This window comes from Lygodium microphyllum, chromosome 28 (genome assembly GCF_053477565.2).
Source record: "Lygodium microphyllum isolate KBCC chromosome 28, Lygodium_microphyllum_v1.1.10, whole genome shotgun sequence".
Classification (NCBI taxonomy): Eukaryota; Viridiplantae; Streptophyta; class Polypodiopsida; order Schizaeales; family Lygodiaceae; genus Lygodium; species Lygodium microphyllum.
In genome coordinates this window covers 103,219,337-103,246,900 of record NC_141162.1, presented here as the reverse complement: position 1 = coordinate 103,246,900, position 27,564 = coordinate 103,219,337, and the positions used below count along the sequence as shown (strand labels likewise).

General features: G+C 41.7%; 1 protein-coding gene across 1 annotated transcript; it reads left to right on the top strand.

Moving 5' to 3' along the window:
* The first annotated feature begins 2,178 nt into the window (after positions 1-2,178).
* Positions 2,179-27,163, top strand: LOC148011822 (Signal recognition particle, SRP9/SRP14 subunit). The gene is made up of 5 exons (XM_087670738.1): positions 2,179-2,333; positions 2,582-2,634; positions 3,187-3,280; positions 25,866-25,981; positions 26,740-27,163. The coding sequence occupies exons 2-5, from the start codon at positions 2,632-2,634 to the stop codon at positions 26,869-26,871; spliced, it is 345 nt and encodes a 114-aa protein (XP_087526864.1). The 5' UTR covers positions 2,179-2,333; positions 2,582-2,631; the 3' UTR covers positions 26,872-27,163.
* The last annotated feature ends 401 nt before the right edge of the window (positions 27,164-27,564 follow it).

The window sequence follows — 27,564 nt, the reverse complement described above, 5'->3', positions numbered from 1 at the left end:
GGAAATTTCTTCTCCAATTTCCTCATTATGTGTTTTTTGTAATGCCTCTATTGTTGTCTCTATCAATGGTTACTATACACAAGCTTGAATCAATTTGAAATAAAGATATAGCCCATTGTTGTCTAGGGTCTACCTCTCCCAAATGGAGGTTATTTTTGTACTCAAATATTTGTGGATGATAACTCCTTTACCATCAAGGTTGATTTGGGATTATTATAACAACTATTATAGGTGTTTCATGAATTCAATATTCTCTTAGGCTCTATTGTTAATACTTTAAATATCAAAGTACTTTATGTTAGATGTGATGATTCCCTTAGATGGTTACAATTGTATAGTTTGGAAAAATCAATGAAGGGGAAACTTTTGGATACTTGGATTGTCTACTTAGGTTCGAGATTTCTATGGAACAAAGGTTTTGCCAGTATCTTGGCAAGTTTGAAAGGAATAGAAGACTAAAATGGCTAAGGTTCCTTATGCATCCATAGTTAGTAGCTTGATGTATGTCATGGTTGCTACACATCTAGACATTGCCTATGCAATGGAAGTAGTTAATAGGTATAATGCAAACCCTAGCAAGAAGCATTAGGAGGCAATAATAAGTATTAAGAGATACTTGAATGGTACTAGGTTTATGTGCATATGCTTCGGAAGGAAGGATGCATCTGTTCTTGGATATGTAGATGCTGATTTTGTAGGGAATGTAGACTCTTGGAGGTCTATTACAGGTTTGGTATTTACTTTCACAGGTCATGCAATCTCTTGGATCTCTCAATTGTAGCCATGTATGACTTTATCTACCACCAAGGTAGAGAATGTTATAGCCACTAAGGCCTACAAAGAAGCTATTAACTTACTCGTCTAGTGGGAGACTTTGGCATTGTAAGAGAGGTACCAACATTGCATTGTGATACTCAGAGTGCTATTCAATTGGCACGGAACCTTGTCTTTCATGCAAAGACAAAGCACATTGAGCTGTCAATATCCATACAGATGATAACCTTACATATCTTCTCATGAAGAGTTTACCTTTTGAGTGCTTTGTGCACTATAAAGTGCTAATGGGCATTGGATAATATCTTCACTTTCTTCTTATACTCCCATAAAGGTGCATTGGCCTTTGAGTGGGAGGTTGTTAGGGTAAAGGCCAATGGCCAATGGTCGGGTAGGCACCCCTTGTATATGTATACATTGTACACTCATAAATAAGCGAAGATGACAAATAATAAGGGTACCATTCATTTTGTATCCACAAGAGTCTCTTGTGTTTTTCTCTCTCTCAATCCTCTTGCACTCCATAGCTTCTACCTCGCATCCCACCATTGCTTCCCTCTCAAGAAATTCAACAAAAACAAGTGTGCATGCCAAGTGCATATGGCCTCTGTTTTTTTACTCTCTTGCAAGGCTTGTACAAAAGGCTCTTTCCTTTGATTGCATTCTTCCTTGTACCTTATTCTCAGGGACAGAAAATACAATGGAAGCACCACAATTGAACACCTTGAGTAGCACGTTGCTTGGCATGAGAGCACCACCATGCTTGGTATATTTAAAGTGTGGGCATCTTTCTCTGTAATAATACTTTTCCATCCCTTTGTGCCCTAAAAGATGCTCAAAATCTTATACTTCTTGATTGCTTGCTCTTCCACCTTTCTAATAAAATGCCCCATCTCTCTTTTGGGATTATATATCTTGAGTACATATTCCTTGAGTCTTTTGAGTTTACTCTAAGTTTTAGTGATATAACTCTTTGGGCAAAAAGTGTGCTATTAACTCACCCCTCGAAAAGGGATTAATGCAGTTGATCATTGTTTCTCTAGAATTCTTTTACTTTATTGATCAAGGAGCCAATGGGAGTGTAGTGTGCTTGCTTGTGATTGGTTCTTTCATTGAACTCCTTCTTGTGCACCTTTGACCTTCTTTGGGCATACTCAACATGGGTGTCTATGATGGATGCTTTGAAAAGTCTGTTACTTAAAAGCAAAGAAAGTAACGATGGAATGCATGTAAGAATCAATTGTTTGATAGATCTTTGCAATAAGAAAACCCTTGAAAAGTTAGTTATATCTTTGTTGGCATGTGAGTTCAAACCCTGGGCTATGCATATGGGCAGGATAGTATTAAAATCTATTAGCACCCAAAAACTTATAACAACGTATTATCCATTGCCTCTTTAAAGGCTAATGGGTATATTATAAGGGAGACTTACTACTCGGGGAATCATCATCTTAAAGCATCTTAGTCTGTCTTGACAAGGGAGACTCATCACAGACAAATTGTTCAAAGACTGTATCTACATGCGGCTGACGAGCTCAGAGGGAGACAGACAGATCGAGGTATGTCTTTCCTCTGTTCTGTGCGATGCTGGGAAAAAATTATACTACACTCAGAAAAGACAACTTAGCATCTGCGCGATCGTATCTTTGCATGCTCAGAATCGCTAGATGAGTCGCCATTTTCAGTCTCAAAGATCAAATCTGTGCTCTTGTCCGCCGATCTGTTATCGTATAAATATTCCTTGTGAAGTCCTTGTACGGAATGATTCGTCTCACATGTCAAATCTGTGCTTTTGTATGTGGTTCAGATTTCTGCAATTACCCGATACATCAGACACACCACACAAGAAGAAGCATCATGGTGCGTTTCCATTTCTTTTCCATAGTTATATCTAATCTACATGTCAACTAACAATAATGCGAGTTTACTCGTTACAATTATACGATAACCTTCAACTGAAGCGTTTGATAGTATGATTTGCACTGCTTGAATTGCCAAGCTCATACTATAAAACGCTTGTGTATGAGCCCTATTTGGGTCTTGTGCATGATGCGCTATTTATTGCGTACATGGCTATCTATGTTAAAGTTCATGTTTTATGTATGAGCCCTATTTGGGTCTTGTGCATGATGCGCTGTCTATTGTGTACATGGCATATGTAGATTCTCAGATGTCTACATGGCATGTGCAGTTTCTTAGATGTGTAGATGGCATTGTTGATTCTCAGATTTTTACTTAAGTAAGGTGATATTGTGTGTTAGAAGTATCTTGTTTGGTCAATTGTATTAGGTAGAGGTCTATGGTTGTGGGGAATTATGTCCTACTTTAGAAGTCACAAATACTAAACATTGAGTGTAACATTTTTGGTCCTTTAAATCAATCTAATTATTCATGTTATATGGTGACACTCAGGTTCGACTTGATCCTGATCCATTTTTGAATGAGCTTACTAAGCTATATGAGAAGACTCGGGAAAAGGGATCTGTGTGGGTTACACTTAAACATTGTAAGTGTGCTTATTCCTATTTGATATGCCTAAAGACTAATAACACTACTTTTTTGTGGCAAGTAGTTGTAGAGTATAAGAGGAGAATAAAAATGGTTAGGTGGTTTTAATATTTCTAAAAGTTGTACTGAGTCCTTATGAATGAGAATATAGCAGTATTGATATATTGTACTTGTCCCTCTTTTGCTCTTGCACCCTTGGTGGTTGCGTGCACATTTACATGCATATGTTTAGAGAGGAAGAAATAGATTCATATGTCTCCCAAAAACCAACAAGGTTTGTGAGGATTAAAATGTCCTAGAGAAACCTTTTAGATTCTAGATTGTGTTCTCAAGGGATTGTCCTAGGATCTTTTGCATTTGTAGTTGACTTTTACAAATGTTGATAATCTACCTAGAGTTGCCATGAATCTACTTGCAGTACTTGGTAGGGGGAGTCTCTCTATTTTGATCAAGACATAGTGGTTAGGTGCAATGGCCACTCAAGGGGCGTAGGAGGGGCCTTTATCGAGTAACTCCTTACATCTCTCTAGTGGGCAAGGAGGATTCAACTTTCTATTGATCGGTTAGTCTCATGGCTTCTCCTCAAATCTCCTCTCCACGATGTGGTATCAAAGGTATGGGCACCTTTTATTCAACAAGTTGAGCCTTCTTTATTATAGCTCTATAATTATAGGATTTCTAGTATGAAGGAGTGTAAGGGGTTATGCAAGGCTTTATTGGAGGGCAAGCAACAACAAGATTTCTTTGCTAGGGAGGCCACACCTTGCTCTTTGAGTATTTTGGAGCTTGCTCATTTGGATTTGTATGGCCCTATGCAAACTCCATGTACAAGGCTTCCAAAACAGCCCAATTGAACCCACTGCTACATGAAGCAGGAAAAGGGGGGGAAGGGATTTGATCATCATCATTCTTTCTGTAGATGATATGCTACTCATTGGACCAAATGAGAGAAAAATTATAGATTTCAAGGCTGAATTGCAGTCTACTTTTGATATGTCAGATATGGGGCTGATTCACTATTTTTTGGGGATTCAATTCACCCAAAATCACCATGGTATTGATATATCTCAGTCATAGTATGTTTAGAAGTTTCTAGTAAGGTCTAACATGCATGATTCTAAACCTATGAGCACACCTATGAAAATAGGGCTGAAGCTTTCAATGCATGATGGCAATGATCTATGAGATGTTGCTATTTACAACCAGGTTGTTGGTTGTCTCATCTATATGTGCAACACCCATTCTAACATATCATATGTAGTATCACATGTGAGCAGATACATGCATAGTCCAAGGACTCTATATTTGTAAGCTGCTAAGTGCATTTTTGGCTAGTTGCAACAAGGAACACAGTCACATGGTTTGCTATTTTCCAAGGGGGGAGACTTTCAAATGCATGCTTACAGTGATTTAAATTGGGCTGGTGATCATGATACAAGGCAGTCTACTGGTGGACGTTGTTTCTTTTTAGGCTTGTCATGCATTTCTTGGCTAAGCAAGAAGCAACCTACTATGGCTACGTCATCTTGTGAAGTTGAGTACAGGGTAGCTTTTATAGTGATAGTCGAATGTGTTTGACTGTGCTATGCATTGCCTGATCTTCATGTTCATTTGGAGAGACCCACTTCTATTCCAGAGTGCTATTGCAATAGCACGAAATCTAGTGTTTCATGCTTGTATGAAGCACATCAAGATACATTTACACTATGTTAGAGAGAAATCACTTGCAGGGGAGGATATTATGATCTACATGCCCACATAGGAGAATGTTGTAGTTATTTTCACCAAGGCACTATCATGTGAAAAGTTGTTGGATCAAGAGGGGCACAACAGAGAGAGGTAGAGGTCGAGCAGGAGTGAGTGTGAGTGTGAGTGTGACGGCTGGAGAGAGTGAGCAGAGTGAAAGTATGAGTCGATTTGAGTGTACCAACAATGTGTTGGTACACGAAGAATAAAATGTATTTATACTTAGGGCATATAAAGGGTGCGTTCACATGTACAATGTGTGTGTACTATACACGGAGGTTACCAGGCCCTTATCCCAACAACCTTCCACTTAAAGGTCCAACTCCCACTAGTCGAATGCAATGTCGTGCTGAGCTTTGCTTAGACTTTTAGTGAGAACATCTGCAGGGTTATCTTGTGTTTTAATCTTGGTCAATGTGATTTGACCATCTTTCAGAATCTGTCTGATGAAATGATATCGCACATCTATATGCTTTGTGTGTGAATGATACATGGCATTCTTAGCCAGACACACAACACTCTGGCTATCACATCCCAAAATTACAATACCCATAGATATGTGGAGATCATCTTCAAGTTAGCTCAACCATATAGCTTCCTTAAAAGTTTCAGTAGCTGATATGTATTCAGTTTCAGTGGTACTCAATGCAACAATGTTTTGCAACTTGGAACACCAAGAAATAGCCCCACCAACAATTGTAAAGACGTACCGTTGGTGGACCTACAAGTGTCCAAGTCACCTGCCATGTCTGCATCACAATAACCCTGCAAACTAAGTGCACCCTGTCCATAGCAAATACTTTTTCTTTGTGTACCCTTAAGGTATCGAAGAATACACTTGACAGCCTTGTTGAGAAACCCTTCACCCTTCACCCGCAGTTTGCGTTTTTGCGTTTTTGCGTTTTGCGTTTAGGGTTTGCAGCCCCAAAAAGGGGCGCCATCCTAGATTGACTGTGCCTATTTATAGGCCACTCTCTCATTCATTCCTTACAGCTGATTTATTCAGTTCGTCACCTCTTCTCTCGAGCCTCTCCACTACCCTCACACCCCTTCAGGAGGACATTGCGGTTCGTGGTTCGTGGCTGACTTCATCATCTTCCTTGTGCTACGGTACCCTTATTCCCTTGTATCACATTCACTCCATGATTCAGATCTTCATCATTCCATTCATCAGAGTTTCTTCTCTCTTTTCTTCTCTTCTCCATGTTTGCCGAGTTCACTTCGTGTTTCTTCTCGCAAACCCTACTGTCTCACTGGTATGTCATCTTTTGACATGGTATTAGAGCTAGATTTGCTCACCTAGCAGCGAAGATCCTCCACTCCAATGAAGGCAAAGAAGTGGCGGGTTCGACATCCACTTCTCTTCTTCTTCCGCTGCATCAACATTTCGTTTTTGCAAATTTCAGGTGTTTCAGCTTGCTGCTCACATCCCGTTCGCAGAGGACATCTTAGCCGGAGCTGTCCATTGTTGTCTCCATTAGTTGGCGCCTGATTTCCAGCCCTCTTCACGTAGTTTGGAGCTGATTTCAGTTAGGTGACTGCTGTTTCTGTGCAGACCTGCTGCGGTACAGCTTGCCATGCCATCACAGTCCTGCTGCCTACGTTTTTAGTCTTTCTTTCTTTTGTAGGCTGTCCTGTCTGTGTTTTTAGTATTTCTCTTTCTTGGATGTTGTCCTGCCTGTGCTTTTAGTCATTCTCTTACCTGTTGTCTGCACTTGTTGCCTGTGTTTTTAGTCTTTCTCTCTCCTCACTTGTGTTTATCTACTGGTTGCAACCTCTTATTGCTGGTTACATTCTCCTCCCACTGGCAGCTCACTTCCAGCCCTTCCACTACCCTCCCACCCCTTGAGGTGGACATTGCCGTTGGTGCTTCACACTGCCCTCACACCCCTTGAGGCGGACATTGCGGTTTGTGGTTCATGGTGGTTGACCTCTTTCTTCTACAGCAAGGCACATTGGTATCCATGGCTTCTTTACCAACAGATGTCCAGACTATTGGGTGCTCCTACTGTGGCATCACACACCGGACACACCACCGATGCTTACCGACTTCAACCTTTGCTTCCCATCCCCCTCGGAGTATATGCATCTTCCACCAGGCACTCCTTGTGCCACCTCTCCTTTTTGGGCCACAGAGATTGTTCTATATCGACTATCAGAGTACTATGCTCAAGGCAATAAGACGCATCCGATGCGCACTAAGTCCTTTCGAGCACATGGATGATCAATTGGCGCTACAACCTCTTGGAGATCGTCACAATGCCAGTGGCAGCCTTCTTCCACTCATTTTCAGGTACAGTGGCTTCCACGACCTATGGCTCTACAGTCCGCTCCACCGAGAGACAGTGATTGTTTGATTCTGTCTCCTCGTCAGCCCGCTCCTTCGAGAGAGAGTAGCTGCTCGACTCCTTCCTCTTCTTCGGCTACCCAGTCTCCTCCATTGAGCGACAATGACTGTTGCCCACCCCTTGCTCATTCTGAGCCCCACCCTTTCCCACCCTTTTACTGAGGTTCGAGATGCTACCTCTGGGAGCTCTTTGGCGCCCCAGATATCTAATTCAGCACGATTGGTGGCACTTCCTTCGTCATCAAACATTTCGGAGTCCATGATCCATGAGTTTTTGGATTCCCTCTCTACTTTAGAGGGGGATGTTATTTCTTTGTCCTCCTCAGAGGGGGACATCTACTTCTTCAACTTTAGCGGGGGCCTCTCCACCTCCCACCTCAGAGGGGGAACCTACTCCACATGAAGTTCTTCACCCATCCTCTACTTTCTTGGGGTGGTTGTCTTTGACCAGTCATCTCTTCTACTGATACCTCGGATCTTCAGGTACCACCTAGATCGGAACCTTGGAGGTTTAGTCGTGACCTGGTGACGAGGCCTTCATATTCCTTCTAGCATGAGTACACGGAGCTAGTGGCTTCTCTCCCGAGGTTGAGTTTCAAGTTCTCCAGTTCACTCTATCTACTGTTCTTTACTACAGGTTCCCTTTGTGGTGGAAATATTGGATCTTAGAGGTCCTCTACATCTTCTTGCCTTGGTCACTTGGTTAGCATAGAGCCACCTCTCGAGATTGAGTACGGGCATATCCTTATGGTTCTCGACACCACACAAAGTTCGACATTCCTCCTATGCATTGCATGTTTTCATCATCTTTGTACTAGGGCACTTGGGCAAGTGAACAATTTCCCCACGAGGGACACTGTCCAAGTGGCATCTGCTGCACGAGCATTCTTCAGCATGTAGCATTGCATCTCCACCTCACTCTTCGCTTGTTTTCCTTTTTGGGCGTGAGAGGGGGTGTTGAGAAACCCTTTACCCTTCACCTGCAGTTTGCGTTTTTGCGTTTTTGCGTTTCTGCGTTTTGCGTTTAGGGTTTGCAATCCCAAAAAGGGGCGCCATCCTAGACTGACTGTGCCTATTTATAGGCCACTCTCTCATTCATTCCTTATGTTTGATTTATTCTGTCCATCACCTCTTCTCTCTAGCCTCTCCACTATCCTCACATCCCTTCAAGAGGACATTGTGGTTCGTGGTTTGTGGCTATCTTCATCATCTTCCTTGTGCTACGGCACCCTTGTTCCCTTGGATCACATTCACTCCATGATTCAGATCTTCATCATTCCATTCATCAGAGTTTCTTCTCTCTTCTCTTCTCTTCTCCATGTTTGTCGAGTTCACTTCGTGCTCCTCCCCGCAAACCCTACTGTGTCGCTAGTAAGTCATCTTTTGACAAGCCTCCCAATGTGCTTTGCCAGGATTTGGCATAAACCTGCTAACAACTCCCACTGCATGAGCAATGTCTAGACGAGTAGCAACCATAGCATACATAAGAGAGCCACAAGCTGATGCATAAGGAACTCCCTTCACAGCATTTGCTTCCAAGTCATCTTTCGGGTTGTTGGCTTTGCTAAGCTTGAGATAAGGAGGTAAGGGTACCCCAGAAGGCTTAGCTTCAGTCATGTTAAATCTGTCCAGTACCTTTCCAATGTACTTTTCTTGAGATAAAAACAACAATTTCTGCATTCTATCTCTACGAATCCTCATGTCCAAAATATGCTCTGCATTCCCAAATCTTTCATGGAGAAAGCTGATTTCAGCTGATTTTTGAGAGCATCCAAGCTAGTCTTTTTTTTCCCAGGTAGTAACATATTATTCACATACAAAACAAGTATGATGGGGCTGCCATTTGTATTTTTTTTCATGTACAAGCAATGATCTGCATGGCTGCGTGTAAACTCATGAGATAGCATAAAAGTGTCAAACTTTTTGTACCACTGCCGTGGTGCTTGCTTCAGCCCATATAGGCTGCATTTTAGTTTACACAACTCCTCTTTTCCAGGAACTACAAAGTCCTTGGGCTCTTTCATGTAGATTTCCTCATCAATGTCACCATGTAAGAAAGTTGTTTTTACATCCATTGATACAGCTCTAAATCCAAAACAGCAATAAGAGCAAAAAGCACACGTAAAGTGGTCATCTTCACAACAGGTGAGAAGACCTCTTGGAAGTCAATCCCTTCCTTTTGTGCATACCCTTTGGCAACTAGCCTTGCCTTATACGTGGGTTTCCCATCAATTGTCTTGACTTTGTACACCCATTTGTTTGGAAGTGGCTTCCTTCCCTTGGGCAATGACACAAGATCCTAAGTATCATTTGCATATAGAGATTTAATTTTTTCCTACATAGCTAGCTCCCACTTACTGCTGAACTCACATGACTTGGCCTCTTTGTATGTAAGAGGCTCACCCTCATTTGTAAGCATCACATAATGCAAGGAGGGGTCAAACCTATGTGGTTGCCTTCTTATGTGTGTAGACGTGCGTACCCAGTGATCAACATTTTCAGGAATTGGGTCTACATCTGGAGGTATATTATTTTCAGCATTTATTGGCTGTTGTAAACCATTTTCAGCATGCTATTCATGCTGTACAGCACCTTCATTTTCATTTCCAGCACATGTATTTTCATAATCAGCAAGCCTAGACTCCTTGTGCTTCTATTTGCTGTCCATCATCATCTGGCTCAAAAATAATTGGCTGATCATCAGTTTTAGCCTGTGGTACAGCACCTTGAGGCTCATTTTCTGAAGTAATAGGTGGTTGCAAACGCTGAAATTTCACCTTTTTCAGATCTTTGATAGAGGCTGAGGTGTCTTTTAGCAAATTTGCCTCATTAAACACAACATTATGGCTGTGAATAATTTTCTTGGACTGAGGTAACCACACTCTGTAGCCAAATTCACCCTCATTACCATAGCCCATGAAAATGCATTTGGTGGATTTTGGGTCAAGTTTGTTCCTTAGCTCATCCCTAACATGTACAAAAGCATCATAGCCAAATATGTGTAAATAGTCATATGAAGCCGATTTGCCAGACCAAACCTCCTCAGGGATGCCATTATTTAAGGACCTATTTGGAGAGCGGTTGCAAATGTGAACCGTGGTTTTGAGCCTCTCTCCCCAAAATGCACGAGGGAGATTAGCAGTGGACAGCATGCACCGCACTCTTTCACATAATTTCCTGTGATATCTTTCAGCCACCCCATTTGAAGAAGGGCTGCGAGGGGCTGTAAGCTCCCTCTTAATACCATTTAAGTCACAAAAGGACTTGAATTCAGTCAATGTGAACTCACCTCCATTATCAGCTCTCAAGCATTTCAGCTTTCTACCTGTCTGAGTGGTCACAAATGCATGTAAAGTTTTAAAAACAACAAACACTTCACTTTTCTTTCTCAACAAGTAAATCCAAATCTTCTTGGAACAGTCATCAATAAAGGAGATAAAATATGCAACACCACCCAACGATTTCACGAGCATACTACATATATCAGAATGCACTAAGTCCAAGACATGGGACTTACGAGAGACACCAAAGTAAAAGGAAATTTTTATTTGCTTTCCAAATTGACACTCATTACAAAAGTCAAGTTTAGAGCCTTTTCCATCAATCCTCTTTAGAGAGATAAGGACATCAAGTCCTTTTTGGCTCATATGGCCTAATCTCTTATGCCATAACTCCAAGTGGTTGCAGATTTCAGCAACTGCAAGAAACTTGCCATTTAAGGCTTTGCAGTGCAAACAATACAAAGTGCCCTTCTTGGTTCCTTTTGCAATCAGCATGGACCCCTTTTTCACTTTTCACAAACTACCACCAAACAGTGTGGTGTAGCCATGCAAGTCAAGCTGATCAACAGATAGTAAACTCTTTTTAATGCCAGGTACATATTTGATATCTTTTAGCACAAGATCTTTCCCATCAATGCTGCAAGCATGGTTATTTCCAAGATACACCTTTCCATAATTGCCTGCATTGAACATAGCAAAACACTCCAAGCAAGGAGTTACATGGAAAGAGGCACCAGAGTCTACAATCCAAGTTCGAGTGACACCATTATCAATCGACAAGAGTGCATCAATCACATCAGCCTTGGTAATTTGCATATCCTGCATGTGATATAAGGGCATCATAATCAATTGCACGTAATACATCAGCCTTTGTATCTGAAAGCTCCTCAATGACCACACTAGAGGCCACATTGGCCTTTTCTTTGCCTTTGGTTGTCTCCGATGCATGTGTCTTTTCTTCCTTTTTCTTTTTATCTCTTGCATTCTTCTCTCTCTTGTTCCTTCTTGTAGTACGTGCAATCAGGCCCTTCCGACCACAGTGATAGCAAGTAATGTTGCTCTTTTCCTTTCCTTTGCTCTTGCTCCTATTTTTGTGTCCTGCATTTGCATTTTTCTTTTCAGCCTTGCCTCTTACATTGTAAGCTGAGTTGTTGCCTTCTCCATTGGACATACGTCTAATTTCTTCATTGAAGATAGAACCCCTCACCCCATCATATAAGAGATTGGGGTTATTGCTAAGTGAAACCATCAAGGTTTCCCATGAGTCCGGCAATGTCATAATAAAAAAGATCGCTCTCAACTTATCATCAAAGTCCAAATTTGCATCTTTGACTCATCCAGTCGCATATTCACCAACTTGCGCATTAAATGCACCTGATTAACAGGTGTGGTGATCTCATAAGTAGTTTTTAGCTTCTCCCATATTGCATAACTTGTGTCTAAACCCTTAATGCTTGTCAGAATGTCATCAATGACACCCATCTTTATGTAAGCCACAGCCTTTTTATTCACTTTGGCCCAATTTGCATCAGACATTAGTGCGGGTTTATCTTCCTACAAAGCATCCTCACAATCCTTTAGGAACAAAATGCCCTGCATATGGTCTTTCCAAAGGTCAAAGCCATGACCATCAAACTGTTTAATCTCCATCAAACTCTTGATATCTGAATTGGAAGAAGTTGCAGTCATTTTATCACGAACACAGGAGTAAATGCACTAGTCTGTGGAAGCACAAGCTGAACCAACAAAATACACTGCTGTTTTTCCTCAACCAGAAGTAAATCTCTGCTGTTTGTACATGAACTAGCCACTACACGAGCAAAAGATGCAGAAATTTACCAAATTTTGCGCAAATCCCCAAAATTTCAAGTCCAAAATTGCATAAATGTTAGTAAATCTGACCCAGCTGAGCAAAACTTTGCCAATACATGAAAAGCCCCAAATTTTTGGGATCTAGTGTAAGGAAATTTTACTCAAAAGAGCAAAATTTCAACAAAATTGGCAAAATCCCCAATTTAATTTAGGTTACCGCTCGCAATATTTGCAATTTCTGACTCGAAAGTCACTGACAGGCATGAATGATGTCAAATCTGGGAAAAGCCCTAAATTTTTGGTTCGAATCTTCACAGATTTGAGATCTGTGCTTCCGGTGCGTGAACTGCCACCATGAGTAAGTGGTGATTGAAAAATTTAGGAGGAAATTTAGATTTTAAAGCAAAAAATTGACGTGGGTTGTCAGGTGGGTCGCATGGCCGTCGCGTGTGGCTTGTCTGCCTGTGGGTCCTGTCACTGCCCTTTGCCGCCGTCGACTCCTGCTCGGTCCCCGCGTTGTGTGTCGTTGACCATTGCTGCTGGCGACCGCTGTTTGGTCCCCGTGGGTGCATGTCGCTGCCCATTGCTGCCTAGTTGCCCGCCTGAAGAAACTGTCACGCCGGTCGCTAGCTGCAGCAAGTCTCTTGCTTGTCGCTCGCCTATTTGGAGGTCGCCTGCCTGTTTGTCATAAGCTCGTTAGTGAGCCTACACACTGGACATTAGCCCTGTCTTGCAATCACCCAATTGCCCCTTGATCTTGGAACCGCGCAGAGTCTTAAGCTTTGATACCAGTTGTTGGACCAAGAGGGGCACAAGAGAGAGAGATGGAGGCTAAGCAAGAGTGAGCGTGAGAGTGTGATGGTTGGAGAGAGAGTGAGCAAAGTGAAAGTATGAGTCGATTTGAGTGTATCAACAATGTGTTGGTACACAAAGAATAAAATGTATTTATACTTGGGGCATGTAAAGGGTGCGTTCACATGTACAATGTACGTATACTATACATGGAGGTTACCGGGCCTTTATCCCAACAAAAAGTTTGAGGAATTTCGGAAATCCTTGAACCGACTACCTTTTGGTGATTGATCCACTCCTTGTACATCATCACATTGGCACTTCAAGGGGGTGTTAGAATTGGTCAATTATGGGTAGTGCCCAATGTAATTTGTGTGGTGTGGACACTTATTAAAGACTAAAGTGTCAAAGTTTAGTGTGTCTAGGACTTTAAAAGTAGTGACACTAGATTCTAGAGTTAAATTAACTCTACTTGAGTTAGGGACAGGTCTAGCTTAGTTAAGACCTATTGTACTTTCATTCTCTCATTCTAGTACTTGCATGTTTTGAGTGTGGAATTGTTGCCCACTCTTGGTCATTGTCTTGTGTTCTCTCTCTCTCTCTCTCTCTCTCCATTTCCAACAGGATGTTTTATGTAAGGTGTGTTCACACATGGAGAAAATAACTAACACACTCCATAGACTATAGTTTATGTTGCTTCTATAAAAAGCAGCTCCTTTGTTGATCTGAAAACTGCTTCCTTGAAGTAGGGGTAGGTCTGAAATCTGCAAAACAAGTCTTAGGTGCTGAATGTTGCTGCATCAGCAAACATGATTGTTTGTGAAGGCTTTTGTAGCAAGGAATGCAGGTGCAGGCTGCAAAACTCCCATGGACAGCAAGTGATCAGCTTTAAGGGAACTTCAATGGCAGGAGAAGGGCTGTGTTCTAATACCATAATGGATCAAAGATGAAGGGGATTAGATAAGCAGCAGCAGCTAAACACAATGATGGTGGTCAGATGGATGCAGAATGAACCCAGAATGAAAATGCTGAATGAGAATTGAATGCATACAAAATATGGCACAATCTATATATGGGTACGAGATGCGAAAGTGACCGACCTGGCTGAAATGGTGGCTGCCACTCTACTGGCAACTAGAAATAGGGTTGGATGAGTACAAGGAAAATCTAGCAAAAAGGGCCCAACACATGGACTTTGAAAAATCCCAGATATGGAGTTCGACACAATGAAACTCAACATTGGGAACTCTGGGCGTAAATCTGAATAAAGGTTCAGATAGGAGCCAAAGGGCATCGAAGGGATATTGAAACTAATGTGAGTGGCGTCTTCATGTAAGATTGAGCATTATGTTTTCTTCTCTTATAAAATATAAGCTAAAACAAGAAACATTGTCAATTACTTTGAACTCGCTATGATGGAAGGGAGATATTTTAAGCTCTAATGGAGGGAAATAGTAAATATATAATGATGAAAACTGAATTCAACTACAATTTATGGATTTAAAATGAGATGTAGTTGATTGGTGTATGTAGAATGCCACTTTGAGTGTGTCAATGTGCCAAATACTTGGAAGAAGACATGGTTGTGGGCATAATCGCTTTCTTTTGAGCATCCCACTAATTTATCCACTTTTACATTTGAGTTAATGATGTAAAATGACAGACAATTGAGATACTGAAACTGTGGAACACTGAAAACAAGAAACACTTTCCCTAAGTTGTTATTTACAATCGTGGAGGGGAGAATCTTAGACACTCAAGTGGAGAGAGAAAATAATATCAGGGACTAAATACAACTACATGTGTGAATGTGTCAAAAGTGGGTAAAATTGTGGGATGAATGGTTACAATGATGGGAGGGGAGAAGCTTTGAACTCAAATGCAAGAAGAACATACAATGAGGTCTCAATATACTTGAACTGTAGTGCATATAGAATAATGTACAATAAAGTCATGTGTATACACTAGAATAGGATCCATGTGCATCAATGTATCGGACAATCCCACTTGTAAGATATGATCTCATGTAAGATTGAGAAATTGTACAAATGATCTCATGAAAGAGACCTGAAATTAAGAAACTCTCTAAAACTAGCCTTTCTTCTTGGAAAGGGTGGTAATTCCTTGATTAAGCACTTAATTACAACAATTAGCAAATAAACATAAATAAAAATGTGCAATTTACCTTAATAATCTTGGACAATAGACACCCGGTTGCCCCAAAACTGGCGCCCCTTTCGATATTTCTTTAACTTTAGTTGCTAATTGATTTAGTATAAGTTGAGATTTTACAATCTCCTTTGTTGATCCAAAAGCCCCTTGCTGTACATACAATCAACAAGCAATTTGGGCCAATTGACCCTTGATTTTCACCCAGGAATTGCACAAATGGAACCATCAACTGGCCAATTATTGCTCCAATTCACAATGGATGGCATGCATGGGTCCCAAGGTGGTTCAAAAACTTAGGGTTTACATCAGAGATCTCTTTGCTCTCCTCTAGATTTCGCAGAGATCTACTCAAAATGGTTGAGAAATGCTGAGATCTCTTGAGAATCGGTTGGAGAAGGTGAGAGAAAGCCAAGATGAGAGAGAAATTTGATTTTCTTTGCAAGAAAACCCTAAATTCGCCTGCATTTGATGTAGTTACCTATTGTTAGACACCTCCAAAATGCAGTCAGCCTCGAGAAGGTGACTCCCTATTGTCCCTTGCCTGTTGAAGCCCCCAGATAGTTGTCTTTTGCAGTAGCAAATTGCTGTTCTCTCATCAGAAAATGGACTAGCAACTCTCTCTCTCCCCCTCTACCAAGTTGTAAATTGATTGAATGGTTGAGACCTAACCCTCAAAAACGTTTTCGTAGTTTGCATGGGCATTTTTGCCAAATGGCAGCCTTCTAAACCCATATTTCAGCATTATCTAGCCATTTAATTACTTTTCAAAATTAAATAATCCTGAAAATTAATTTCAGCTCTTTTAACCTTGCCCAAAATTAAATGTGTCCATCCATAATTTAATTGGCTAGGCCATTTGCAATCCGGAGTGGTCCCTAACCTCTGTTGACCCTTAGATTGGTATTAATTAATTAATTAATGCTAGTCCCTAGTGTCACCATCGACACTTATTGGCCAAATAGTTGTTAGAGGGTTAAAATTGATACCAATTAACCCCAAAGCCCAACTGGCATAACTTATCACATCTTTTGCCTTTGACACCCAATGTATCCTCAGGGTCCATGGCTTGTTATCATGAAATGATTGCCATGTGCATCACATATGCTTAAATAACCTTGCACATTTGATTAATAACTTAATCAAATGTTATTAGCAAGATTAAAGCATTTCAAAATTTCATGTCTTAATTAATTAATGTCAATCCCTACTGTCGTCATCAACACTTATTGGCCAAATAACAGTCCCAGGGTCAAAATTGACACAGACTGACCCCCAAAACCGTGCTGACACAGTCCCAGGGTCCTTAACTTGTTACCATGAAATAACTGCCATGTGTATCACATGTGCTTAAACAACCTTGCACGTTTGATTAATAACTTAATCAAATGTTATCAACAAGAGTGAAGCATCTCAAAATTTCACATCCCCGTGATAGACCTCCCCCTTGAAATCTTGCAATCATCCTCGATTGCATTGCATTGTGCCAAAGAAAAAGTATATTGCAGTGAAATTTCTAGAAGGTATCACAGTCATAACATTGCATACTATTGTCCAACCATGTTAGATGTCCCAAACCTTGTTGAAAATTTCCAGCTAGCATAAGCAATCTAGAATTGTTGCTGGAAACGCATTGGATACATCCATAACTTATGTTTCTCAACAGTTTTGACTTTAGAACCAAAGTAAAGCGTATTTTTAGGATAAACCATGGTTGAAACTGTCAATGGCATTTACTAATATGTTGTCCATGGAACCAGCTCTATGCTAAAATATTGAGGATGCATGCTAAGGAGGATCACTGATGAGCAAATAAACAATCATAATGAGGCATAAGCATTGACAAAGAAGAACAACTGATATTATCCAAGCATAATGCAAGTACAACTGATGAGAATGAGTGATGGAATGTGTCACAAGGACGTGAAAATTTGATGCTTTGCTTATGTTTAATTGGCATTTGATTAAAGGATTAATCAAATGTGCAATTAAAAGATGCACATGTGTTGCACATGTGAGGTGCAAGCTACTTTTTTACAGTTGAAGGCCTAAGGATCCTGTGAAAAAGATGGGTGCCAAAGGCAAAAGTTGTAACAAGTTACACTTGTTAGATTCTAGGTGAATTTTGGTGTCAGTTTGTCCCTAGGACCATTGATTGGCCATTAAGTGTTAGTGGTGACACTAGGGACTAGGCATTAATTAATGGATTAATGCTTGTCCAAGGGTCAATCAATGCATGGGACCACTTTGGGTTGCAAATGGCCTAGCCAATTAATTTTTGGATGGGCAAGGTCAATTTTCTGGGCATGGATTAAGGGCTGAATTAATTAATTTTGAAAATTAATTAAATGGCTGGAAATTGCTGAAAATGGATTAAGAAAGCTGCCACTTGGCCAAACTTTTCCATGCAAGTGGGGGAAAGGCTAAATAGGGCTGAAGGGAGATGGAAATCTTGTTTTTTCATTTTGGAGCTATTGGGAAGAGGTGTTGGACTGTTACTGCCAGCTTTTGGGGCCATTTCCCAACCATTAGAGACCATTTTGTTGATGGAGATTGCATATTCTTGACCTTGGGAAGCTGGCAATTGCTGCTGATGCACTTTCTCCTGAAGATCACAGTCTCTGATGCTCCTATTGTTGTTGATGCATCTGTTTGGGGCTGGTACAGTAGGGCAGCAACTGATTTTGATCAGTTCTTCGTGACGAATCTCAGAATTTTCTCTCTCTACAGCATTCTCTCATCTCCTTCAGCCATGCTCAGCCATTCTCAGTAATTCTTAGCCATTTGGAGGAGATCTCAGCCATTTTAATTTCTGCAGTAAACCCTAATTTACAGCAGAAATTAGGGTTTAGGAGCCACCTTGGGATCCATGCCAGAGATTGAAGGATCAAGGGACTGAAATCAACAGCTGATAATTGAAGATTATCAAGGGATTTCAGGAGCTAGCCCATCCCAAATTGAGTTGGGGTAGTAGTTGGCCAGTCAAGGGTCAAATTGGAGAAGAAGTCCTAGGTGAATCAAGGGGCAAATGACCCAAAAGGCTTGCTGGCCATTTATGACAGCATGAACAATTGGTTAGCAAGAGGAGATTGAAGAAACTCAAGCTATACTCCTTCCAATTGAATGAAGCTAAAGAAATACCGCAAGGGGCGTCAGTTTTGGGGCCGATTGGGAGTCTACTGTCCAAGAATGTTATGGTAAAGTGTGTATTTCATTTTATGTGCATTTATTTATTGCTGTAATTAACTCTTAAATCAGGTTATCACCACCCATTCCAAGAAGGAAGGCTAGTTACAGAATGAGTGTGGGGATGAGTGCCTTTTATAGGCTTACAGTAGGTGGTATTGGTAGGTGGAGAAAGGTGGAAAGTGACCATGGTATTCACCAACTGTGGTTTTAATAAACCATGCATCCATGACCTAGTCTAAGGCTTTATTTGCAATGTCTTTCTTTGCCTTGTTTGTTACTTACACAGAGGCTATGGTGGATGTGATTGCACTTTTCTCAACACTCTAAACCATTGAAAACTAAGGATAATCTGATCATAAACTTATCATTTATTGATCTGAGAACCGATCACAAACTGCTGAAAATTTGACCCCAAACTGCTCATAAACTCATTGCAAAAATTGACTAGCAATCAATGCAAAACTGATCCCAAAAGTGACCATAAATGGTTCTCAAACTGATCAAAAACTAAGCTGAAACTGATCAGAATTTTTGTCTCAAAATTGAGGGAAAATTCATGCCAAACTAATCATAAACTGATGCAATAGTATAGTTCCAGTGCCCAGGTGAAACTCATACTGATCTGCATACGTCTCATAGTGACTAGTACACTAAGTAGTGAACTCATGGATAACATATTGTTAGTACAATACCTTAGATGCATGCTAAATATATCCGAGTTTCACTACATACGAGAGTTGTCCACAACTAGCAAAGTGGAAGTGCTATCTCCTCCTTGAGCATCAGGCAATACTCTAGACCCTTGCTTTGCTGAACCTAACTGAGCGCGAACTAAAGTTGGCTCTTATCGAAAAGTATCTAGGTAAAGTTTGCGTTTTTGCGTTTTGTGTTTTGTGTTTAGGGTTTGCAGCCCCAAAAAAGGGGCGCCGTCCTAGACTGACTGTGCCTATTTATAGGCTACTCTCTCATTCATTCCTCACCGCTGATTCATTAAGTCCGTCACTTTTTCTCTCTAGCCTTTCCACTACCCTAACATCCCTTCAGGAGGACATTGCGGTTCGTGGTTCATGGCTGTCCTCTTCATCTTCCTTGTGCTACGGCACCCTTGTTCCCTTGTATCACATTCACTCCATGATTCAGATCTTCATCATTTCATTCATCAGAGTTTCTTCTCTCTTCCCTTCTCTTTTCCATGTTTGTCGAGTTCACTCCATGTTCCTTCCCGCAAACCCTATTGTCTCGTTGGTACGTCATCTTTTGACATGGTATTAGAGCTGGATCTGCTCAAATAGTGGCAAAGATTCTCCACTCCAGTAAAGGCAAAGGCCGGTGGTGGGTCCGGCATCCACTTCTCTTCTTTTTCCACTGTATCAAAATCTCGTTTTTGCAAGTTTCAGGTGTTTTCAGCTAGCTGCCCACACTCCTTTTGCGGAGGACATCGTAGTCTTAGCTGTCCCTTGCTGTCATCTATAGTTTGGTGCCTGTTTCCACTATCCACCTGCAGTCTACAGCTATTTACAGCAAAGCGACTATTGCTGATTACTCTCCATTCAGAAAACAATCTCGTTTTTGCAGATTTCAGGTATTTGAGCTTGCTGCCCACACCCCGGACGTAGAGGACATCGCGGTCCAAGGTGGCCATTGTTGTCTATAACAGTCTGGTGCTTGTTTCCAGCCTACCACACAGTTCGAAGCTGATTTCAGCATACTGATTTCTACTATTGGTTTTTCGTGCGTTTTTAGTCATTCTCTCTTCTACATTGTCGTTTGCATCAGATGCAGCCTTCCTTGGCTGCGTTTGCCCTCAAAGATCCTCCTCATGAGAGAAGACAAAGACCGGTTGTGGGTTCGGCATTAACATTTGATTTCTCTATGATTTTTGCTGCACATTTGGAGATATCCTTTTTCTCCCTCCCACCTTCCCTTCTCCAGTTTGCCACACCGGTACCATGGCGTCTCCACTGATAGATTGCCAGTCTATTGGGTATTCCTACTGTAGCAAGAACGGTCATTCCACCGATGATTGTCGACATCAACCTTTGTTCCCTACCCCCTCGGAGTATATGTGTCTTCCTCCAGGCACTCATTGTGCCACCTCTCCTTTCTGGGCCACGGAGATGGTTCTGCATCGGCTATCAGAGCATTATGCTCAAGGCAATAAGCCGCACTTGATGCGCACTAAGTCCTTTCGAGCACAAGGAGGCTCTAAGACCCTACGAGGCAATAAGCCCTCCTGGAGACCACCCCACTGTGCGGAGGTTTCCCCCACCTACTTCTGGGTATAGTGGCTTCCACGGCCCACATCTCCTCCATAGTCCACTCTCCTAAGAGCCTGTGACTCCCCACCTTTGGCTCATCCTGAGCCTCCTTCTTTCCCACCCTCTTTCACTCAGATTCGAGATTCGAGAGGCCACTTCTAGGTGCTTTCTAGCTTCTTCTGCCGAGCCCCAGATCCCTTCTTCAGCACATCTGGCGGCACTTTCTTCGTCATCAGATGCTTCGAAGTTCGTGAGCCATGAGTGGTTGGATTCCCTTTCTCTCTCACACTGGCGGGGATTTTCTTACTTCGCTCTCAGAGGGGGCTTCCAGTTCTTCTTTGGCTTCAGAGGGGGCTACTACTTCTACTCCTTTTGATTCAGAGAGGGATCCTATGTGGCATGAAGTTCTTCACACACCACTACCTTTCACTTTCGAGGAGTGGCTCCCCTTTGAGGAGTCATTTCCTCTACTCATATCCAAGATCTAGAGGATCTACCTAGATCGGGGCCCTTGGGTCTTCAGCACAGTGACTTGGTGGCTAGGCCTTAGTATTCCTTCTAGCATGGAGTCACCGAGCTAGTGGCTTCTCTCTCGAGGTTGAGTTTTAGGTTCTACATCTCATCCAATCTCCTGACTATCTTCAAAGGTTTACTTTCAGGTGGTATTCTTAGATTACAGATTGAATCTTCTTCGTCCCTTGGTCAGCATGGAGCCACCTCCCGAGATTGAGTACAGGCATATCCTTATGGTTCTCGGCACCACACAAAGTTCGACATTTCTCATATGCATTGCATGATTTCATCATCTTTGTACTACGGTGCTTGGGCAAGTGAACAATTTGCCTAGGAGGGACACTGAGGGGGTTTTGAGAAACCCTTCACCCGCGGTTTGTGTTTTTGCATTTCTGCGTTTTGCGTTTAGGGTTTGCAGCCCCAAAAAGGGGCACCATCCTAGACTTATTGTGTCTATTTTTAGGCCACTCTCTCATTCATTCCTCACGGTTGATTCATTCAGTCCATCACCCCTTCTCTCCAGCCTCTCCACTACTCTCACACCCCTTTAGGAGGACATTGCGGTTCGTGGTTTGTGGCTATCCTCTTCATCTTCCTTGTGCTACGGCACCCTTGTTCCCTTGTATCACATTTACTCCATGTTTTAGATCTCCATCATTCCATTCATCAGAGTTTCTTCTCTCTTTCCTTCTCTTCTCCATGTTTGCCGAGTTCACTCCTTGTTCCTCCCCGTAAACCCTACTGTCTCATTGGCACGTCATCTTTTGACACTGCCAAGTCATTCTCTTCCATCCATTTGGCATCCATTGGTGAATAATTCTAAAATTTCACCAAGTATCTCTTGGAAACTTTGCCTTTGACCTTTCTTTCCTTATGTGCTAAAATCTGCTTGGGTACCAAAATCTCAACCAGCTTCTCAACCTTAGGTTGAGTTTCAGTATATATATATTCTAGCATATCACCATGAAAAGGCCTTAAGGAATTGACATGAAAGGCATTGTGTATCTACTAATGTGGAGGCAATTTCAGTCGATATGCCACATTGCTGATCTTCTCCAATACCTAGAAGGGCTCATAGTATCTCATACTTAACTTTGGATAGAGTCATTCTCTTTCTTTCATCTTTTTCAACCTTGCCTTTTCAAAACATGGCAATACATAATTGCCCTTTGCAAACTGCAAAGCATGTCTATGACGATCAATTGTCATCTTTTGCTTTTCTTGTGATATTTGAAGTTCATACTTTATCTTTGCATAGGTTGCATCCAAGTTTTCCGCATAACGTTTAGCCTCAAATATCTTATCCTTAGTTTGCAAGATAGGTGGTACCTTCTTGCCATCCTCAACCACCTCAAATGGAGCTTTGCCAATGGAACTATGTATTGTGTTGTCGTAAGCAAACTCTACGAAGGGCAAATACTGCTCCCGTTGTGTCTTGTGGTTTGAAACATAGCATCTCAAAAGATCTAATGCTATGGAATTTGCTTTCTCAGATTGACCATTTGTTTGCAGATGGAAGAATGATGAGAAGCATTCTTGAGAGAGAAGCTGTGCATTTTTGGTCACTTATGTGTGCTGGTAGTTCCGTAGAGTTCGCAGGTGTACCACCTGGCAGCATTGGTCAAATCGCCATGTCAGTAGTGTAGTCAGATAGTACAGTCGATAGCATATTTTCATCAATTTTCTTTAGGCTATTTATTGCATGTTTTCAACACACAGTTGGACATTCTTTGATCATAGCTTTCCGGATTACCGATTGTGGAGACTGTTGCACATACTTTGAGGTTCACAGCTCGTGAGATCTTCGAGGTGGAGAGTCGAGACATACGTAGACATACACTCTGCGCCCGTGTATATATTTGCTTCCTTATACAACATTCTTCATTGCAGATTTTCTGTGTTCCACTCTCTCTCTGTCTCTCTCTCTCCTCTCTGTTCACTCTTAGTATCGATCATATGCTTCCGCACTGCTTTACTCCGACATGGTATCAAAGCATTGAAGGACTGATCAAGGTTGGACCTACTTGAAGAGTAGATTTCAGCATGACACAAAGCTGTGTTTTCAGCACAACCCATATCAATGTTGAAATTAGTGGAATTCTACTATGAACGTGCTTCAAAAGATGGAGTAGGGAAGGAGAGGATTAGCATGTGAGAGTTTTGGCATCCTGCTCCAATATAATGAAAACAAGCTCTTTCCACATGATGGTATCCTAAACCTTGGAAGTGAGGGGACTAGAGTTTTGGCATCCTGCTCCAATATAATGAAAACAAGCTCTTTCCACATGATGGTATCCTAAACCTTGGAGGTGAGGGGACTGGTGTAGGATACATAATATTTTAATGATGGAAGGTGTGAGAGTAGGGTCATAGCCATGTCCTCTGAAAAAACATTCTTCCTAGAGATGCAAGCTCGTCTTGTATATCCTCCATCTTGTTGATGTGGTCCTTCATGGTAGGTGAATTGGCTAACGACAATGGAAAGTTGTCGAAGGTGCATCTCAAGGGTCCTTTGAGGTGTGGAAGTCCAAACTTGGTAGAGAGAAGCTAAGATGTCCAAATAGTGTTGTGGTGCAGATATGCTTGAGATGTACGAGAACAAAGTCATGGCAGTTCATGAAGAGGAATGATTGGGCTCAAGAGTTGAGCCGGTCCTTCGTGGGGGCTTAGTCAGAAACCATAATTGTCGAAGGTGCATCTCAAGGGTCATCAGAGGTGCAAAAGTTCAAACCTGGTAGAGAGAAGCTAACATGTCCAAACCTTGTTGTGGAGCAGATGCATCTGAGATGTATGAGAAACAAAGTTGTGGAAGCTCTTGAAGAGGAATGACTGGCCTCGAGAGTTGAGCCGGTCCTAAAGGGCTACTTGATCAACATTGGATCCAATGCATGGATCTACAGTGGGGCGAATAGTGGGCATGTGACAAAGTCCCATAAGTTGAAGGTGTCAAAGATGCACTCCACCTTTTATGACCATACACATAGTTGGAGCCATCCTGTTTTTCCTCCTTAGGAAGATGCATTTGAATAGGCACCTACTCGAAGGGTGCCATTATAAAAAGAGGACCCTCAATGTCATGGAGGGTAGGATGGGGGGATAGAAACTCAAAAATGATCATGGTAGGAATGAGGCCACCATGGTCTGCTTCATGGTCTTGTCTTCATCTTGAAGATCCTCTCAATCTACCCAATCAGAGCTCTTGATCTCAGTGGTTGTAACTATGGTTCTCACTTTGGCGGTCCTCATTGTTTTCGTCATATCCACATTCCACCTGATCCTGCCAATCGTACCGGTCTTCCATTGATGTCGTTCTAAAACTTGCAGAAAACACATAGAAACACTGCATTTTGATGCTGAGGGGCTTCCGGAGGTTGAGGACCTGCTAAGGGTGAGAAACAAGGGCAGGCTGTTGTGGTAGGGGGCTGGAGAAGGTGACATGATCACCTAGACAGTTGTGTTTGGATGTTGCCCAACAGTAGGAAGTCAACGCAAGCTTGCAAATGCTGCAACTTGGTCTCCTCTTTGGGACAGCTCAGGTTCCTCCCATAATACCATGCGAAAGCGAGCAATGGAAGCATATCATGAACACAAAGAGAGAAGACAAGAGAGAGACAAAGTGAATGCATATAAAGAAGGAACTAAACCGAACTGATCTCATACAAGGTTGCTATAGTCAGCCCTTGCACATCTCTGGAGTGCATCAGTGAAGGTGCCAGAGTATGGCAGAGATGAGAAAGAATGCAACCAATAAGAGAGAGAATTGAGGTGACTGAAACTGGTGATGGTAGATGGAGGGCTCCTCCAATTCTGGCCAACCTGCTGCCAACTATGGCTGACTCTGCCTACTGTCTGACCTGCTGCCCAAAATGACAAAAAATGGGGCCAGCTGAACGCCATGTGGTATGCTGGAAATGTGCCTAAATTCTGGATGGAGATGATCATGAACCGTGCTGAAAATGCATGCTAAAGCTGGACTCCACAAATGCACACATGAAGGCAATGTCAGGGTTCGTCCATCTCTGTCAGATTCTGACGGAGCTCACAGCCAGGAGATTACGGCATGAAAGACACAGAATGCTAACGAAGCACCCAAGCTCAAAAGATGTGGTTTGGGTATGTTGATGCGGACTGGGAAGTGAAGTGTCTTTTTGCTGATCCTAAAACCTGTAAGCCATAACTCGGGCTTAGTCCTGGACAAGGAGTGAGGATCTCGGTGATCTTTGGTAACTCAAAAATGGTAGTAGTAGTCCTTCATACTTTATAGTAAATTAGTATTAGCTGTTTCCGAACTTGCCAAAAGATAGTCAAATAGGGCTAAGGTAGCCCCCTCAGGACTTTATTTACACTCCTGCTTGATATCTCTAATTTCAGTTCCTCTAAGTTGCAGGTGAATAATTTGAGTCTCATACTGCATGTGATTGCTTTTGATTCAAACTGAAAATCATATGTATAACTTTGCTTCTTTTGTTGCAAAAGCGGCCTTGAGACCCCGAAAGAAAGCCAAAAAGCAGTCTGAGGATGAACCTGCAGAAAGCATCGAGTATAGCTGTCTTGTTCGTGCAACTGACGGCAAGAAGAAGATTGCTACTGTGGTAATTATCCGGCTAATCTGTTTTCATTTTTCACACACAAAATATTTTTGTACGAAAATCATGCTCAACCATGAAAAGTTAAATGTCACTCCAATTTGCTGTGCTGCAATATACTGCTTAAATTTTTGTTGGATGGACCATCTGACTTCTATTTTGAGAAGATTTTCTTTTTCAGAGACCTCAAAGAGAGATTTGTAACCCCTTTGGTGAAAGCAAACCTAAACAGTGTGAAGAGAAACTATGTGAGATTATTGTTGACTTTTTGAAGTGACTTGAAGTGCCTGTCTAGACCATGCTGAAGATTAGAAATTGGTCAAAGTTGTCGTGTTAAAGCAGAGGCTTGCCCTATGTTTATTTGCTACCTGAGCATCTTGAGATGTACGTAATATGTGCGTACCATACTGACTTTTAAGAGTATTAAAACAGATGTAGCAGTGTTCTGTAAGGAAATGGCAGAATCTGGCCATGGTGCTTATGATTCCAGTCAATGGAAGCCTGTGCACATATCCTATCTGTAGCAACTGTAGTTCCTCAGAACGTGTTTGTGTTTGGCATCTTGTCAGAACTCAAGGATGCTGTCTACTAAGCTGAAACTATCAGGATAACTTTAGTCACTCTCGTTAGTTGCTAATTATGACCAAGAATGTGTCATAACAAAGCATCGTGTCCTCCGGTATAGATTGTAAAGAAGTTACAGTATAGAAAACTGGCAATTGTCTGTGCTTATCTAATGTTAGATATTCAATGTTATCTTGCAGCTAACAGCCAAGGATCACGTTCGTTTTCAAATGGCATATGCAACAGTCTTGAAAGCTCACATGGATGCACTGAAAAAAAAGGAAAAGAAGGATAAAAAGGAGAAAAAGGTTCCAGCAAAATCAGCGACATGATTGTAAGTCTTTGCTGACCACACTTGAAGCACCATGGAACTACAGAGGCTCAGAAGCAGAAGAGATTTCAAAAATGCAGATTTTCAGATTAGCACAAAGATTTTGGGTTGCTTTTACCTGCTTAATCTGAGAATAAGCACCCCTTCAGTTTTTGTATGGTAAATTGCAAGTGTATTATGTCCTGTGCATTTGAAGCACCAGAAAAACTGGGTAAATCGGTGAAATTTTGTCAAGAAACGTATGATGACCTAGTTTTTTCAGGTGGCAGTATTATTTTCAGCTCGTTTGTCCTTGTTTTGTTGTCAATTGAGTTGGCCCAAATTTTGGAAGTTAAGCTGGCTCCCAGCAGCATATATGCACTAGTACTGCCAAAATCAGATAGTCTCATTCTAGTTGGGCATCTGTAACTTTCTTTGGTGCATCCTGAAGAAGGGTAAGCTTTCAATAAGCAACACTAGAACTTTATGAAAAATGCATTTACTGATACAAGGGCATCAATGGGAGAGCCTTGTCTGGGTGGTTGGCATGTAGATGAACTGAAGGTAATAGGGTGAGCCAAATAAAGAACTTAAAAACGAAGGAAGAGCATATCCTTGCTACAAGTTTAGTGCACAAAGTGAGATTGCTCAGTCAAATTTGTGAGAAAGGTTAAGTTGGAGAAACATCTTTACAGTGGAGTCGCAATGGTATAGA